This window comes from Lemur catta, chromosome X (assembly GCF_020740605.2).
Source record: "Lemur catta isolate mLemCat1 chromosome X, mLemCat1.pri, whole genome shotgun sequence".
In the NCBI taxonomy this organism is placed as follows: domain Eukaryota; kingdom Metazoa; phylum Chordata; class Mammalia; order Primates; family Lemuridae; genus Lemur; species Lemur catta.
This window is the reverse complement of record NC_059155.1, coordinates 56,109,024-56,126,575: the sequence shown is the minus strand read 5'-3', so window position 1 is coordinate 56,126,575 and position 17,552 is coordinate 56,109,024. Positions and strand designations below refer to the sequence as shown.

The window sequence follows — 17,552 nt, the reverse complement described above, 5'->3', positions numbered from 1 at the left end:
CGTATACCTCCCACGTTTTGATTTATGACTTTCCCTCTAACCCCTGCCTCCCTGAAATGCATAAAACCAAACCGTAACCCAGCCACAGCGAGTCTACTTGCTCAAGACTTCTTGCGCGTGGCTCCGGTTATGGCCCTTAAATCTGGCTCAGAGTAACTGTCTTTAAAATTATTTTACAGAATTTGGCTTTTTTTTTTACGTTAACAGTATGTTAGGTATATTAAAGGCATCGTAAACTTCAGAAATTTTCAATTTATGATGGACTCACTGGACATAATCCCTTGGTAAGCTGAACAGCATCGGTATGTGAAACAAGATTTAGGTTAGTGTCACCCAGGAGGATATATATAAAAAATTTTAACAAATTATTAACACATAGATTTCTTCGAAAAGGACATGTCATGACCAAACTCTTTCCCCTAGGAATGCAAGGTTAGTTGAAACATAGCAATTTGCCAATGTAATGCACCACAGTAACAGATGAACGGAAGGAATAAAATTCTGTGATCATCTAATGGATGTGCTACAAGTGTCTAACTAAAGTCATATATATATTCAACATAAATATTCTTAGCAAATTAGGAATGGAAGGGAACTTCCTATTCTGATAAAATATATCTACAAAAAGCACATTAAACATGGTGAAATGTTTAAAACTGTCCACTTCCTGGCAGGCATGAGTCAAGGATGTCCACTATCACCAGTTCTACTTAACATTGTACGGAGTGGGTCTGTCCAATGTTGTAAAATGGGAAAAGGAAAAATTGTACAATATCTAAAATGTCAGAAGCAAGCTGATATTATTCAAAGATGATGTGATTGTATATCTTGAAAATCAAAAAGCATCTAGAGATAAATTTGGTAAGCTTATTCAGCAAGATGGCTGCACAGAAAATAAGCATACCGAGGATGGGGCGAGATGGCTGACTAGAGACATCAGTTGCTGGAACATCCCTGAGACAAGGAAGGGTTTCAGAAGGAAGGGGAGGTGGGAGAGGGAACACACCGCAGGTGAAATTTCAGTGAGAAGAGTGCCAGAGCCTGCCAGGGACATCATGGAGGAAAACTGGGAAGCAGACAAGGAAAAAGATAACGGAACTCCAGGAATCCGTGAGGACCAGACCCAGGGACGCTTAGGAGTCCAGTGCAGGGGTAAGGAGGGATCCCTCTCTCCCACTCATGGTCCTTCGGAGATCAGCCGGCTACCAAGTCACTGGGAAGATTTTCCACCCCACAAACCCCTGCACTGGGGCAACCATGGAATTGTCCGGAGACCTTGCGGGATCCCAGAGCTTGGACACTCTGTGTGGGGTCCCCTCCAAGGAGAGTGACCAGAGAGGACAGAGAGCCGGGTTTCTTCTATTCAGACGCTTCTCTCTCCCCACCTCTCCCCCACCCACTGCAACTGGGACAGGAGTTAGAGCAGAGAATTTGGGGAGCAGCCCCTTCCTCCCAGCTGGTACATCCTGCAGTCTGAAGTTCCCAGAGAGGCTGGGGGCCCACGCCTCTACCCTTGGGGACCTGCAGGGCTTCTAGATATGAATACAGGCAAAGACTTTATGAAAAAGACCCCAATGACAATCATGGCAACAACAACAATTAATAAACGGGGTTTCATTAAACTAAAAGGCTTCTGCACAGCTAAGGAAACAATCAACAGGGCAGACAGACAAGCGACGGAACGCAAGAAAATATTTGCAAGTTACATATCCAACGAAGGGCTACATAACCAGAATTTACAAAGAACTCAGGCAAATGACCAATATAAAAACAAGCAACCCTATTAAAAAGTGGGCAAAAGATAGGACCAGAAGCTTCTCAAAATTAGAAAACTGGCCAACAGACATAGGAAAACATGCTCAACATTACTATCCATCAGGGAAATGCACATTAAAACCGCAATGAGGTATCACCTTACCCCTGGTAGAATGGCTTTTCTTTAAAAGTCCAAACACAATAGATGTTGGCGTAGATTCAGAGAGAAAGGAACACTTTATACACTGTTGGGGACTGCAAATTAGTACAACCTCCATGGAACACAGTATGGAGATTCCTCAAAGAAGTAAAAGGAGACCTACCATTTGATCCAGCAATCCCACTATTGGGTATTTACCCAAAGAGAAAACAGACTTTATCAAAAAGACACCTGCACTCCAATGTTTATTGCAGCACAATTCACAATTGCAAAGATGTGCAATGAACCCAACTGCCCATCAATTCATCAGTGGATTAATATAACGTGGTGTATGTATACCACTGAGTACTACTCAGCCATAAAAAGAGATGAATTAACACCTTTTGCAACAATCTGGATGGAGCTGGAGACCGACCATTCTCCTAAGTTTCTCAAGAATGGAAAAACAAACACCACACGTACTCACTATTAACCTGGAACTTAAATGATGAACACACATGTGCACAGAGGGAAGTAAAAGTCAGTGGATATGAATCAGGGTGTAGGTGGAGGAGGGGAGGGTCAATAACCTACCTAATGGGTACTATCAACACTATTTGGGTGATGGGCACATCTTTAGCTGGGACTCCAGCATTACAAAAGTGATCCATGTGTCAACGGAAAAAAAGCCAAAGTCTGTAAAATAATTTTAAAGAGATGCATTCTGAGCCACATTTGAGGATCACGACCCGGAGCCACGCCCAAGAAGCCTTGAGCAAGTGGACTCCCTGTCCTGGGTTACAGTTTTATACACTTCAGGGAGACAGGGGTTGCAGGTAAAATCACAAATCAATACCTGGAATGCATACATTGGTTTGGCCCCCAAAGGTGGGCCATCTCTATGCCCCGGATTACAGGCTGTAAGTGGGTTTAAAGATTCTTTGACTTGTAATTGTTTAAAGACACCAAGCTTATTCTAAAGGCTTGGAATGTTTTAACATAAGGAGCTGTTAATCAGAGGGAAGTCAGGGAACATGTATTCGTTATGTAAATTGGGGAACTGCAGGTTTGCCTTGCATACCCTTAGGCCTGTTAATGGGTTACAAAGGGTATCTCCAAGAAGGGAGGGGGCAGGATGAGGGGCTTGTGTGACTTCCTGCCTCTTGGCAGGCAATTAAATGTTAGGATCTGGCCCTTGCCCAACAGGGGGTCCATTCAGTCACCTGGTGGCTGGGAGGTTTAGGATTTTATTTTACTTCACACACGTAACCTAAAACATTTGTACCCACTTAAGATTTTGAAATAAAAAAAATAAGTATACATACATTATACTTGTGGAGTCCAAAAAGCAAACTCTTTTTCCTCTGCACTCACCCCACAAAAATTAACATCGAAGACTTCCGTGACCAAATCTATGGGGATTTTCCCCACAGATCAAGCAAGCAATCGATTCTGCAGTGAACACTAGGCTGGGTGTCCTCCAATTCAATCCGGAACCCACCTACCTGAAGACAGTGTCAGATCACACAGGTCAGCAGCTTAGGTCCACAAAACTGACCCCCACTTTGGATGCTACTTGCAAGCCCCAGGGTGTGTTACCTGTGCTTCTGACCCACTGGGCTCTGAACTGGTGCTCCCCTGACCCACTTGGGTTAGACGTATTTGCTAGAGTCGCTCATAAAACTCACGCAAACACCTATTTATGTTTATCGGTTTACAAAAAAAACGGCATTACGAAGGATACAGATGAAGACATGCATAGGGTGAGGTATGGGGTGTAAGAGCAAAGGTAACTCCATGACAGGCTAGGCTTCCTGGAGTAGGCCTCAGTTTCGGTTTCCCCGGCGCGGGCCCTCCCCTTCCCCGAAATGACGGCGATGACCTTGGAGCCGACCAATCAGGAGTTAACACGACCATGGAACAGACCAATCAGGAACCGACACGGTCAGCCAGTCTTGAAGGAACAAATGAACTGAGGGAGGGAGGGGGGATGGTGTGTGCCCAGCGTATGTTACCTACCGAAAAGTATAAAAGCTTAATTTTTACCCCAGGGCGGGGTCCTGGTTCCTGGAGAGGCCACTGCGTTGCTGCTCTGAGACTCGGACCCTAGCTCGAGCTAGCCAGTAAACTCCTTTGCCTTTTGCAGCCTCAGTGACTCTGCCTCTCTGTCCCTGGGGCCGAGGGAAACCAGTTCTAACAGGGGGCAGGGGTGAGAGCTTTCATGCCCTTTCTAGCATGCCACCTACTGGAAACTTCCATGTGTTCAGCTCTCCACAAGGTCTCTGAATCCTGACCTTTCAGGTTTTCATGAAGGTTTCATGAAGTAGGCACGGTTGATTAAACCACTGGCCACTGGCGATCAGCTTAACTCTTGGGGAGGGGGGCCTGCCCCCCTCCGCAAAGATTGAGGGTGGGGCCTGAACGTCACAACTCTTTAATCCTTTATCCTAGACTAGAGCAATGTAGGGGCTGCCAGCCTCAGTCAATTCATTAACATACAAAAAGACATCACTCTGTGGCCATGCTAAGTATTTTAGGAGCTGTGTGCCAGGAAACCCTGTCAGACACCAACAGGATATTGCAAAATTTCAAAATATAACACCTGTATGTACCGGCTCAATCAGAATACAAAATTTCAAAGAAGATATAATGTTCAACAGTTCCAAATACCTGGGAATAAACTGAACAAAATATGTGCAAGACTTCTTTCAAGAAAACTGTCAAAACTTTATTGAGATAATTTTAAGTCAAATATCCAATAGAAGAACAGTCTGCAGTGTTTCAGCTTGTTCAGCTTGTCTTCATTTAAACCTGTGGTTGTCCTTCACCTGTAATATAAAAATAATAGCTGAGAACGTTACTGAGAAAAACTTTATACCAATGATATTACAGGCATACAAAGGACATCATACTTTTGGTTTTATAAAACAAACTATTAATAAAACCTGAAGCCTAAGAGTCATCCTTTGGCTTGCATTCATTTAGACCTGTGTACGGACCTTGCAAATAGACTTCCAAGCATACACATTATCAATATTTTAAAAACACACCCTGCTTCCTAGCAGTACAAGGAAACCAAAAGACCGTGTGAGTTCAGAACAGATTAAATCGCATGAACCGATTAAAAGGTGCTTTTAAGTAGGAAGCAAATATTGCGCATACTTTTACTAAAAATCTAACCAACACACAAAAAACCGAAGAAACAAAAGGAATTTACAAAAACGAATTTAATGTTTTGGCTTGAAGTAATACTCTGGATTCAAGATAGATAAAACAGTTCATGTCACATTAGGAACTGCATAAGTGACCTAATACAAAGGCCAGTGTCTCATTTGCTTTTTCTCTATTGCACAAAAGTACAAAAATGTGTCTCTGGGCTAGTTTACCCTTATGCGGTTGTTTACGTAGGGTGACCATCTCTCCCTGCTTTTCACTGTTAGTCCCGATGTAATGATGAAGAATGCCTCTTTTTACACTTGAGAGTGCTCTAGTTTGTACATGAAATTATATGGCCACACGAGTTTTAAGTGATCACCATTTTTGACATCAAAATGTCAAGGAGATATATACCGTATCTCTCAGTATGGCAAAAAAAAAAAAAAAAAAAGAAAGAAAGAAAGAAAAGAAAGAAACAAATGCAGGGACAGGAAAATGGGAAGGTAGAGTAAGGCACCTGGAAAAGCCAAACAGTGGTTTCTAAAATACGTGACTTTGAAGGACAACTGACATATTTAACAAGTTCTTCCATGGTATTTATTTGTGATGTTTACATATTTAGGTATACTGGGATATAGTGAATAATGTATGCTTTCCTAGCGTATCAACCATTTCATCCATATTTTGAAAATGTTAGAGCTCAAGTTCACTTCCCATCATACAATATATTCAACATCTGTTAGTGTCTTGCTCACATTCCTCGACGGGCTTTTCCCACTTTCTTCAAGGTTATGTAAACCACCGGATACTGCATTCACGGCTGTTTTTGAAAAGAGCATTCTCTTTTTATTAGTTGGATGACTTTTCCTTTTAGTAAAGATTCATATCTGTCTATTATTAAGCACCTCTTCCCTTTTCCCTTAGGTTAATTCCATTGCTCTCTTATTGTTATTTGTTATAGTAATAAAATACTGCTGACACAGACTATTATTTTAATAACATACACTTCGAAGGCTATGATGTTCCTAAGAGTAAGTTTTAGTCATGTATAATAGGCTCCTGGAACTTGTCTGAAAAGGATCTTTTAATGTAAATAGTCTAATGCAGCAGTCCCTAACCTTTTGGCAGCAGGGACCAGTTTCACGGGAGACAATTTTTCCATGGGTGGGGGAAGGGGAGAGGGTTTCCGGATAATTCAAGCACATTACACTTATTGTGCACTTTATTTCTATTATTATTACATTGTAATATATAATGAAATAATTATACAGCTCGCCATAATACAGAACCACTGGGAGCCCTGAGCTTGTTCTCCTGCAACTACACAGTCCCATCTGGGGGGGATGGCAGACAGTGACACCCGAAGTGTGTTGCTTATGTCCAGTCTACTCCGTAATCTCCTTTTGGTTGCTGTCCCTGCAGAAAACCCTGCTTCACAAACATAGGCTGTTGGAAATGGAAGCAGGCTTTCCAGTGCTTTTGTGGCAATCTCAGGATGTTCTGCCTTGACTTTCATCCAACACGTATGGAGATTTGACGTTGTCTCAGAACTACTTTTAAGGCCACCATCATTTGCACTCTCAAGCAGTTGATCCTCTTCTAGCACAAAGTCCATTCATTCACCTGGCTTATTCACCAGTGAGTGCGTCTGGGATCCAGTCCTTCCCAGTTCCGGGGTCTTTTCTGGTTGGGAAATAATGCTCAAACTCTTTTTAAAGTTGAGATGGGTGATCAAGCACCAGCTGGGAGAAAGAAGGCTCAGTCTCTTTCAAAATCTCTGCTAATGTTTGAAACACGTCAGAAATCCCAAGGTTCACTGTGGCCCCATATTCCAGTTTGTCTTTGAATGCAGCCACTTTATGTGTGTACTTGAACACAGCTGTCATTCTCCCCTGACGTGACAGATTGAGTTCGTTGAGCAGCTTGAATATGTCACATAAGGAAGCAAGTTTTGTGACCCATTCGGTGTCACTGAAATATGCTGCCAGTCGTGACTGTTTTTCTAAAAGAAATCTCTGGAGTGGCTGTCGTAACTCAGAAACTCCGGCCAGTGATCTACCTTTACGGACAGAAGTAGTAAATACAATAACGGGCAGGCCGCACATGGACTCAAGTAAGTGTCGGGTTCTGACTTAAAGCTTGCCACCAGATGCAGCATAATTGTCACTTGCCACACAGTGATACGGTTTTTTGTTTGTTTGTTTGTTTTTTGAGACAAAGTCTTGCTCTGTTGTCTCGGCTAGAGTGCCGTGGCGTCAGCCCAGCTCACAGCAACCTCAAACTCCTGGGCTCAAGCAATCCTTCTGCCTCAGCCTCCCGAGTAGCTGGGACTACAAGCATGTGCCACCAGGCTCGGCTAATTTTTTCTATATAGATTTTAGTTGCCCAGCTCATTTCTTTCTATTTTTTAGTAGAGATGGGGACTCGCTCTTGCTCAGGCTGGTCTCGAACTAGTGAGCTCAAACCATCCACCCGCCTCGGCCTCCCAGAGTGCTAGGATTACAGGCGTGAGCCACGGCGCCCGGCCAGTGATACGGTTTTGATATGAGCCCGCAAGCAACTGATTTACTATGGTCTCTGTGCAGTCAAACCGCTCTGCCACTCGTCCTCTGTATTTGCAGCCACTCCCCAGGGCTAACATCACCACCTGAGCTCCCCCTCAGATCGTCAGGCATGACGTTCCCATAAGGAGCGCGCAACCCACGTCCCTCACGTGCATAGCTTACAGTAGGCTTCGCGCTCCTGTGAGAGTCTAATTCCTCTGCTCGTCTGACAGGAGGCGGAGCTCATGCGGTGATGTGACCGATGGGGAGTGGATCTAAACACAGATAAAGCTTCTGTTGCTCACCAGCCGCTCACCTCCTGCTGTGTGGCCTGGTTTCTAACAGGACACAGACCGGTACTGGTCCCTGGACTGGGGGTTGGGGACCACAGGTCTAATGGAACGGTTCAGCAGCATAGACTAAGAACATTTAGAAAACTAATGCAAGGTAATTTCTTCCCTAAACATCAAGTGCTACCTTTAAATTCAGACGCTCTTGTAATTAACAGTCAGGCGATTTGGAAAACGTGTGTAAAATATACTTTCGTTGACTATTTGGGAATTACGACGTTAAGGACTTCGAATTTCAAACCCTATCAGTTGATGCCTCAAGGCAGAAACTTGTGGTATGTAATCTATGCAGTGGTTAGAGGTGATTGTATCATATGGGTGTCCACGGTTTCATTAGAAATCGTAGCTCATGAAGAGTGACAGTGGGGCAGAGAACATGCTGGGCATAAGCACCTTACTCATCATGATCATCGCTGATCTACACGCAACGTCCCGACTTGATCAGGCACACAAACGAGACACTGGACTATCCCTTGCCATTTAATTATTCAGTCCTTCAACGCTTCACTGGCGGAAGGATTTAACACGCAACTTTTCCTTCAGAGCCAGAGAATTCAGAATTTGACAAAATCCAAGAACAGGCATTTAGGTCTCCATACAGAAAAAGAAATTATCAAGCAGAGTGCCTGCTCATGTTCTTAGGACCAATGAAATCTTGATTCAGATATTATAATTTGACTCGAGCTGTTATTTTATAGTAAATCATTTAAAACACAGTATCTGTGTATTCTAGCCAACAGAACCGGAGAATGCAAAAAATCAGCATTGAACCTGACTTTAATTCGCTAATACTTAAAAATTTAGTTCTTCCTCTTATTTTCTAGAGATAGGGTCTCACTATGTTGCCCAGGCTGGAGCACAGTGCCTATTCGTAAGTGTGATTATGGGCCACTGTGGCCTCGAACTCCTGGCCACAAGTGATCCTCCTCCTGCCTTAACCTCCCAAGTAGCTGGGACTACAAGTACACAACATCATACCAAGCTGACATCACTAATTTTAATGAGAGCAAAGGTGGGTCTACAAGTTAAGGGATTCATCCAGAATCTCCTAAATTATGTTACAGCTGGTGCCAGAAGCTTCTTCAGTGTCTTAGCGTATTTCACACAAACTGATACTCCAAATGCATTACGTATTTGTTAAAAGCAGAAATTATAAAAGATTGTGAAGATTGTTAGCTGTTGCTTACACTCAAAAGGAAGAAAATGCTTTCACGTGTGATGATTCAGTATGGCTTAGACCCAATTTGTTTCTGCGTCTGATAGTGGTTAAGTCATGCGGTCAGGCATCTGGGGTCTGAACTACCTTCCAAAGATCTTCACATGTGAACTCTATCATTAGGGTTGCAGTAATTTTATCTTTATATTATTAAAGATGTAATATTGTGGGAAAAAGGACCCACATAGTTGTGTATCTTAATGGATAACACACCTCCTTCGAGCACCTCCACGGGCTTTAGATTTGGTAGACTCTCCTCTTCTTTGACGTCAGGACCCGGGCATTCACCCCCATTCTCTGGCTGAGACAGTGCCTGGAGATCAGCTTCCAGGTCAGGGCCTTAAAAATAAAAATGTTATCAATTTAAGCAGAAAACACGAAATATAAGTAAGTAAATTATAATTTTCCTTCCCTCAGCCTTATGAAATAAAAGCCTGTAGGCTAGTGTGGTAATGTGATGCAAACATGGCCTTTACTCCTGCGTTTTCCTGTATCAGGAAGTCTTATTTTAAATGACAATGGAAGGATAAAGCACAGGACACCTACATTTCCTATGTTACCACCGTGTATTAAGGCGAGTGCGGATTAGCTATCCAACAAATCTGGAGTCGCACCATGGGTAGCATTTTCAATTTTTTTTTTTTTTTTGAGACAGAGTCTCACTGTGTTGCCCAGGCTAGAGTGCCGTGGCATCAGCCTCGCTCACAGCAACCTCAAACTCCTGGGCTCAAGCGATCCTCCTGCCTCAGCCTCCCGAGTAGCTGGGACTACAGGCATGCGCCACCATGCCCGGCTAAGTTTTCTATATATATATTTTAGCTGTCCATATAATTTTTTTTCTATGTTTAGTAGAGACGGGGTCTCGCTCTTGCTCAGGCTGGTCTCAAACTCCTGAGCTCAAACAATCCGCCCGCCTCGGCCTCCCAGAATGCTACGATTACAGGCGTGAGCCACCGGGCCCGGCCGTAATCTTCTGAAGGGTTAGGTAAGTGTATTTGTGGGCTTATGACAAATCTTACAGTCATGACAACCATCCCTTATTGAGGTAATTTGAAAATTAGTTTGTTCAAATTAACTGAAGTTATGTTGAGGCCCAAGGGCCCTATAAGTAACTTGCTATAAATGAATGCCATTTAGAACAAACTACCAAAAATAAAAGCAAAAATTACTGTAATTTACAGTGAGAGTAGGGAAGTTGAGTGGAAAGAAATTCATGGGCATTGTTGTCAGTCATATTCCGGAAACTTCAAAACAGTTAATTGCTAAAATAACCCATGGCCCCCACTGCGTAAATGTTTAGATTGAAAATGGTATCCTCTGAGAAAATAATTTGTTTCATGATGCTCTTATGAGACTTTTGATTTTTCTAACCAGAAAAGCATTTAAGTATCTGTTAAAAGTCACTTATAAATCATACTCATGTAGCCATCTGTATGCAAGTATCCTAAATTATCCAGCTCTTACCAAAGTTAGTGTAAAAAATATCAACCACAGGAAATAGTGGCTGTCAGCCACTGGGTCTTTTCTAGAGTCTCTATCCTGCTGCACTGAACTGTGCTGTTTCCTGGGCCAGTACGAGCGACCCTACAGTACAGACACACTTGAGCCTTAAGCATTTTAAGCAAAACTCTTCACTTTTCCTTACAACATAGACGGTAGGAAGAACACAAACCTTGGAGTGAAACATGAATTCCGCTTCCATGAGTCAAATGCTCTTTGGTAAGCCTCAATCCCCGAGCCTCAGTTTTCTTATTTATAAAATAGCGCTAACATTCCTATGCAAATGGGCTTTATTTAGGGTGCTACAAGTAGGTTGCCTTGGTACTCTACATGCTACTGAAGGTCGCTGACACTTTTGACCCAATGGCTCAGAAGACCCTACAATAACATTCTAAGAAGAACAAATTACAGTAGTGAAATAACATACAGTTTATAGCTACAACTGAACACCTTGCTCTGATTTAGCAAGGACTGTATTTTCAAGCACAACAAAATAAATCTTGAAGAAAACGATAAGATTCAGTACATCAAGGTTCTCGATGAAGCTGCAAACTGTACTCTTCACTTTTCCAGCCAACTTTTAGGACATGTTTCAGATCCTTTTCTAATGTTTTCTTTCCTCCTGTTACTGGTTATGTCATCATGCACGATGCACACGTATGCCCTCTTACCCCACAGACATTCTTTCTTTGCCTTCCCATCACCTGGACCCTCAAGTGCACCCGCATCACTCTTCTCTCCAGGAGTAACATCCTGAGTTGCAAGTGGTGGCTCCTTCTGCGGAGGCTCTTCAACACTGAGCTGTTTGGCCTAGAGGGGTGTGTGTGCACGGAAATGAAAACATTCCTTATCGATACAGGTCAGTAATATAAATCTACAGACTACACAGATATTTCTGGTCGTAAGGAAGTCTAAGGTCATTTCCCCAACATCATTGTATGTACTTATTCTTAATAAAGTTACTCTTCCCACAGACAGGTTACTCCTAGAAGAGTTACCCACAAGGAGTCTGGAAGCTATCTGTATCAATCTGGGGATGGACGTGTACAGTCTGCCATGGGTAAGTATGAGAAAGAAATCAGGGGCAGAATCCAGGGAACTAAAGAGAACATAATCATCCTGGATCAATGTTTCCTTCAGGAGATTTCGTTACCACTTTTTATCAGCATGGAAGACCTTTTTACCAGTGTTATCTGTACCTGCTCACGAACACTCCCACAAAAATAACTTTCTCCTAACGGGAAAACATCAAATGTGAAAGCACTCACAACCACAGGCCCAAGCCGCTTAGGAAATCCTCGCTGGTTTCTTCTTAGTCTAGGCCTGTATGTTGATCCTCCTCGGTATCTCATATTTCTCGCTGAAAGCAGAATACTGAGATTGGAAAAATGAACTTAAGAGGATAGTTATACCTGACCACTTCCATGGCCGAATGTTATCTTGGAATTATTTTTTTTTAATTCTCAAAATACTTTGAAATTAAGTCCCAAGGTAAATATAAGCATGTACGCCTACTCAGTGCTCGCATAGCCATTTATGTTGGCCAAACTGGCAGAGGAATCCTCTAAAGGTTTGTGGCAAAAGACAGGACACGTCTGATGAGTTCTAGTTTCACAGCTAGACTCTCATCACGGACACGTTTGGGAAAATACGGCTAGAAAATTAAAACGGGAACGACTGCTACTTCCGTCGCAGGCCCGTTCACTAGGCCCACGTCCCCCTCCCAATTGAGTTTTGTTGGGGCGCACGGCCGCGCCCACTCTTCCCCGTGGCGTCTACTAGGACCCCTACCGAACCGCCATGGCGCAGGTGAGAAGTCGCCACACAAGCGACGGGCCCGCTCCTCACCGGGCACCGCTGCGGGGCGCTGCACAGACCTCGGGGACGCCGTCACCAGCCCGCAGGGTTCCCAGTTTCCAGGCCCTTGCTAACGGCCCGCCCGCCCGCCTCGCCCCTGCCCGTGTCCGTGTCCGTGTCCCTACTAAGGACCCCGGGATCTGTCCTTTGTCGTCCGGGGTCCCGGGCGCCCCTGGGACTCAGATACCTCCAACAGCACCCCCAGCACCCGCCCCATCTTCACCTGACCCGTCCCCTCCACGGAGCCCTCCTCCCTTGTCCCTGCCTCGCCACGTGGACGGGCCCATGGCGGCTTCGCCGCCTCTAAGGAGAATGACGACCACCTCAAGGACCTTCCCCCAAGACTAGGGACCACGCAGCCCTACCGCCCGCAGCCCACTGGCTCCTGCTCACGTTCACTCACACTTAAACTTCTGGGAGGAGCAGTGCACTGACCTGGGGACTGAGTCTCCGAGAAGGAGAAGGAAGGCGCGACCTCTCCTTGCGCAGCTCCCTAGCAACAGGCGGAAAGCAAGGCGCATGCGCAAAAACAGTCTTGCGCGGAAGGGCGCATGCGCAAAAACAGTCTTGCGCGGAAGGGAGCATGCGCACGGAGTTGGGCACGTGCTGTGTGGGCTGGGTTTTTCCATAGTCCGCAGACCTGCGACCGCTGAGTCTTCTTTGTTTTTTTTCTTTTTTTTTTTGAGACAGAGTGTCGTTTTGTTGCCCTGGCTAGAATGAGTGCCGTGGCGTCAGCCTAGCTCACAGTAACCTCAAACTCCTGGGCTTAAGCGATCCTCCTGCCTCAGCCTCCCGAGTAGCTGGGACTACAGGCGTGCGTCACAATGCCCGGCTAATTTTTTTTTTTTTCTATATATATTTTAGTTGGCCAGATAGTTTCTTTCTATTTTTTGTAGAGACGGGGTCTCGCTCTTGCTCAGGCTGGTCTCGATCTCCTGACCTCGAGCGATCCACCCGCCTCGGCCTCCCAGAGTGCTAGGATTACAGGCGTGAGCCACCGGGCCCGGCCAATACACACTCTTATTAATATTCCTGCCATTATCAGATAAAGGACTCAATAAATGGAGCTGTTGTCACCACTATACACAGATCGAGAGTCAGCCACACATTGAAGACCACGTAGCACAGATCAAAGGTATGCCGGCAAATTAATAGAGTGGCAACATTTAATTTTCTGTGTACAGAAGGTTAGTTTCAGCACGGAAACAGGGCCAGGTAGTTTTCAGTGACAGCATCGTTGTAGGCATCCCACAGGGCAGATGGGTGCCTTCCAAAGTTTGAAGTGACGGCCCCTTCTGTCACTTTTAAGTAAGGTCCAAAGCTAAAAGACATGCAACCTAGAAACAAATGAACACAGCAAAGCGTAGCCCTACGTTATTCAAAGTCTTGCAAAGACTTCGGTTGCGGAGAACAGAAAATGTTTTCTATCCCAATTCACTTTATGAAGCTAGCGTAACCTTGATACCGTAGTCCAAAAAAGAGAACGCAGATGGTCCCTGACATATGATGGCTCAAGCTATGATTTCCCAACTTTACAATGGTGCAAAAATTACATACATTCCGTAGAAACAGTACTTCGGGTACCCATGCAGTGGAAACAATGAGGGTGTTTCTCATTTCAGTATAGTATTCAATAAATTACATGGGTATTCAATATATTATTATACAATAGGTACTGTGTTAGACCATTTTTCCAAAGTGTAGCTAATATAAGTGTTCTGAGCACATTTAAGGTAGGCTAGGACAAGCTATAACGTTTGGTATCATGAACTGAAATAAAATTTTCAGGCTCCCCCCCTCCACAGGCTGACTGAATGGACCCCCTGGTGGCCAAAGGAATATCCTAACACTAAATTGCCTGCCAGGAGGAGGGAGGTCAGACATGCCCCATCATGCCCCCTCCCTTCTTGGGCACATCCTTTGTAACCCATTAAGAGGCCTAAGGGTATGCAAGACAAACCTGCAGGTCCTCAATATACACAACAAGTCTATGTCCCAGGGCTTATCTCTGATAAACAACTCCTCATGTTAGAACATTCCAAGCCTTTAGACAAAGCTTCATGTCTTTAACCAATTACAAGTCAAAGAATCTTTAAACCCACCTGTAGCCTCTGAAGGCCCTCTTCAAGATGACCCGCCTTTTCTGGCCAAACCATCGTATACCTCCCACGTTTTGATTTATGACTTTCCCTCTAACCCCTGCCTCCCTGAAATGCATAAAACCAAACCGTAACCCAGCCACAGCGAGTCTACTTGCTCAAGACTTCTTGCGCGTGGCTCCGGTTATGGCCCTTAAATCTGGCTCAGAGTAACTGTCTTTAAAATTATTTTACAGAATTTGGCTTTTTTTTTTACGTTAACAGTATGTTAGGTATATTAAAGGCATCGTAAACTTCAGAAATTTTCAATTTATGATGGACTCACTGGACATAATCCCTTGGTAAGCTGAACAGCATCGGTATGTGAAACAAGATTTAGGTTAGTGTCACCCAGGAGGATATATATAAAAAATTTTAACAAATTATTAACACATAGATTTCTTCGAAAAGGACATGTCATGACCAAACTCTTTCCCCTAGGAATGCAAGGTTAGTTGAAACATAGCAATTTGCCAATGTAATGCACCACAGTAACAGATGAACGGAAGGAATAAAATTCTGTGATCATCTAATGGATGTGCTACAAGTGTCTAACTAAAGTCATATATATATTCAACATAAATATTCTTAGCAAATTAGGAATGGAAGGGAACTTCCTATTCTGATAAAATATATCTACAAAAAGCACATTAAACATGGTGAAATGTTTAAAACTGTCCACTTCCTGGCAGGCATGAGTCAAGGATGTCCACTATCACCAGTTCTACTTAACATTGTACGGAGTGGGTCTGTCCAATGTTGTAAAATGGGAAAAGGAAAAATTGTACAATATCTAAAATGTCAGAAGCAAGCTGATATTATTCAAAGATGATGTGATTGTATATCTTGAAAATCAAAAAGCATCTAGAGATAAATTTGGTAAGCTTATTCAGCAAGATGGCTGCACAGAAAATAAGCATACCGAGGATGGGGCGAGATGGCTGACTAGAGACATCAGTTGCTGGAACATCCCTGAGACAAGGAAGGGTTTCAGAAGGAAGGGGAGGTGGGAGAGGGAACACACCGCAGGTGAAATTTCAGTGAGAAGAGTGCCAGAGCCTGCCAGGGACATCATGGAGGAAAACTGGGAAGCAGACAAGGAAAAAGATAACGGAACTCCAGGAATCCGTGAGGACCAGACCCAGGGACGCTTAGGAGTCCAGTGCAGGGGTAAGGAGGGATCCCTCTCTCCCACTCATGGTCCTTCGGAGATCAGCCGGCTACCAAGTCACTGGGAAGATTTTCCACCCCACAAACCCCTGCACTGGGGCAACCATGGAATTGTCCGGAGACCTTGCGGGATCCCAGAGCTTGGACACTCTGTGTGGGGTCCCCTCCAAGGAGAGTGACCAGAGAGGACAGAGAGCCGGGTTTCTTCTATTCAGACGCTTCTCTCTCCCCACCTCTCCCCCACCCACTGCAACTGGGACAGGAGTTAGAGCAGAGAATTTGGGGAGCAGCCCCTTCCTCCCAGCTGGTACATCCTGCAGTCTGAAGTTCCCAGAGAGGCTGGGGGCCCACGCCTCTACCCTTGGGGACCTGCAGGGCTTCTAGATATGAATACAGGCAAAGACTTTATGAAAAAGACCCCAATGACAATCATGGCAACAACAACAATTAATAAACGGGGTTTCATTAAACTAAAAGGCTTCTGCACAGCTAAGGAAACAATCAACAGGGCAGACAGACAAGCGACGGAACGCAAGAAAATATTTGCAAGTTACATATCCAACGAAGGGCTACATAACCAGAATTTACAAAGAACTCAGGCAAATGACCAATATAAAAACAAGCAACCCTATTAAAAAGTGGGCAAAAGATAGGACCAGAAGCTTCTCAAAATTAGAAAACTGGCCAACAGACATAGGAAAACATGCTCAACATTACTATCCATCAGGGAAATGCACATTAAAACCGCAATGAGGTATCACCTTACCCCTGGTAGAATGGCTTTTCTTTAAAAGTCCAAACACAATAGATGTTGGCGTAGATTCAGAGAGAAAGGAACACTTTATACACTGTTGGGGACTGCAAATTAGTACAACCTCCATGGAACACAGTATGGAGATTCCTCAAAGAAGTAAAAGGAGACCTACCATTTGATCCAGCAATCCCACTATTGGGTATTTACCCAAAGAGAAAACAGACTTTATCAAAAAGACACCTGCACTCCAATGTTTATTGCAGCACAATTCACAATTGCAAAGATGTGCAATGAACCCAACTGCCCATCAATTCATCAGTGGATTAATATAACGTGGTGTATGTATACCACTGAGTACTACTCAGCCATAAAAAGAGATGAATTAACACCTTTTGCAACAATCTGGATGGAGCTGGAGACCGACCATTCTCCTAAGTTTCTCAAGAATGGAAAAACAAACACCACACGTACTCACTATTAACCTGGAACTTAAATGATGAACACACATGTGCACAGAGGGAAGTAAAAGTCAGTGGATATGAATCAGGGTGTAGGTGGAGGAGGGGAGGGTCAATAACCTACCTAATGGGTACTATCAACACTATTTGGGTGATGGGCACATCTTTAGCTGGGACTCCAGCATTACAAAAGTGATCCATGTGTCAACGGAAAAAAAGCCAAAGTCTGTAAAATAATTTTAAAGAGATGCATTCTGAGCCACATTTGAGGATCACGACCCGGAGCCACGCCCAAGAAGCCTTGAGCAAGTGGACTCCCTGTCCTGGGTTACAGTTTTATACACTTCAGGGAGACAGGGGTTGCAGGTAAAATCACAAATCAATACCTGGAATGCATACATTGGTTTGGCCCCCAAAGGTGGGCCATCTCTATGCCCCGGATTACAGGCTGTAAGTGGGTTTAAAGATTCTTTGACTTGTAATTGTTTAAAGACACCAAGCTTATTCTAAAGGCTT

At 44.1% G+C, this 17,552-nt stretch overlaps 1 protein-coding gene across 1 annotated transcript; it reads right to left on the bottom strand.

Moving 5' to 3' along the window:
* Window positions 1-4,663: 4,663 nt before the first annotated feature.
* Window positions 4,664-14,672, bottom strand: LOC123628248 (X antigen family member 3-like). Its single transcript, XM_045537871.1, has 6 exons — window positions 14,619-14,672; window positions 12,952-13,009; window positions 11,928-12,019; window positions 11,331-11,469; window positions 9,373-9,498; window positions 4,664-4,722 (listed from the first exon to the last, which is right to left on the bottom strand). Exons 1-6 carry the CDS (start codon window positions 14,670-14,672, stop codon window positions 4,700-4,702), a joined length of 492 nt encoding a protein of 163 aa, XP_045393827.1. The 3' UTR covers window positions 4,664-4,699.
* Window positions 14,673-17,552: the final 2,880 nt, after the last annotated feature.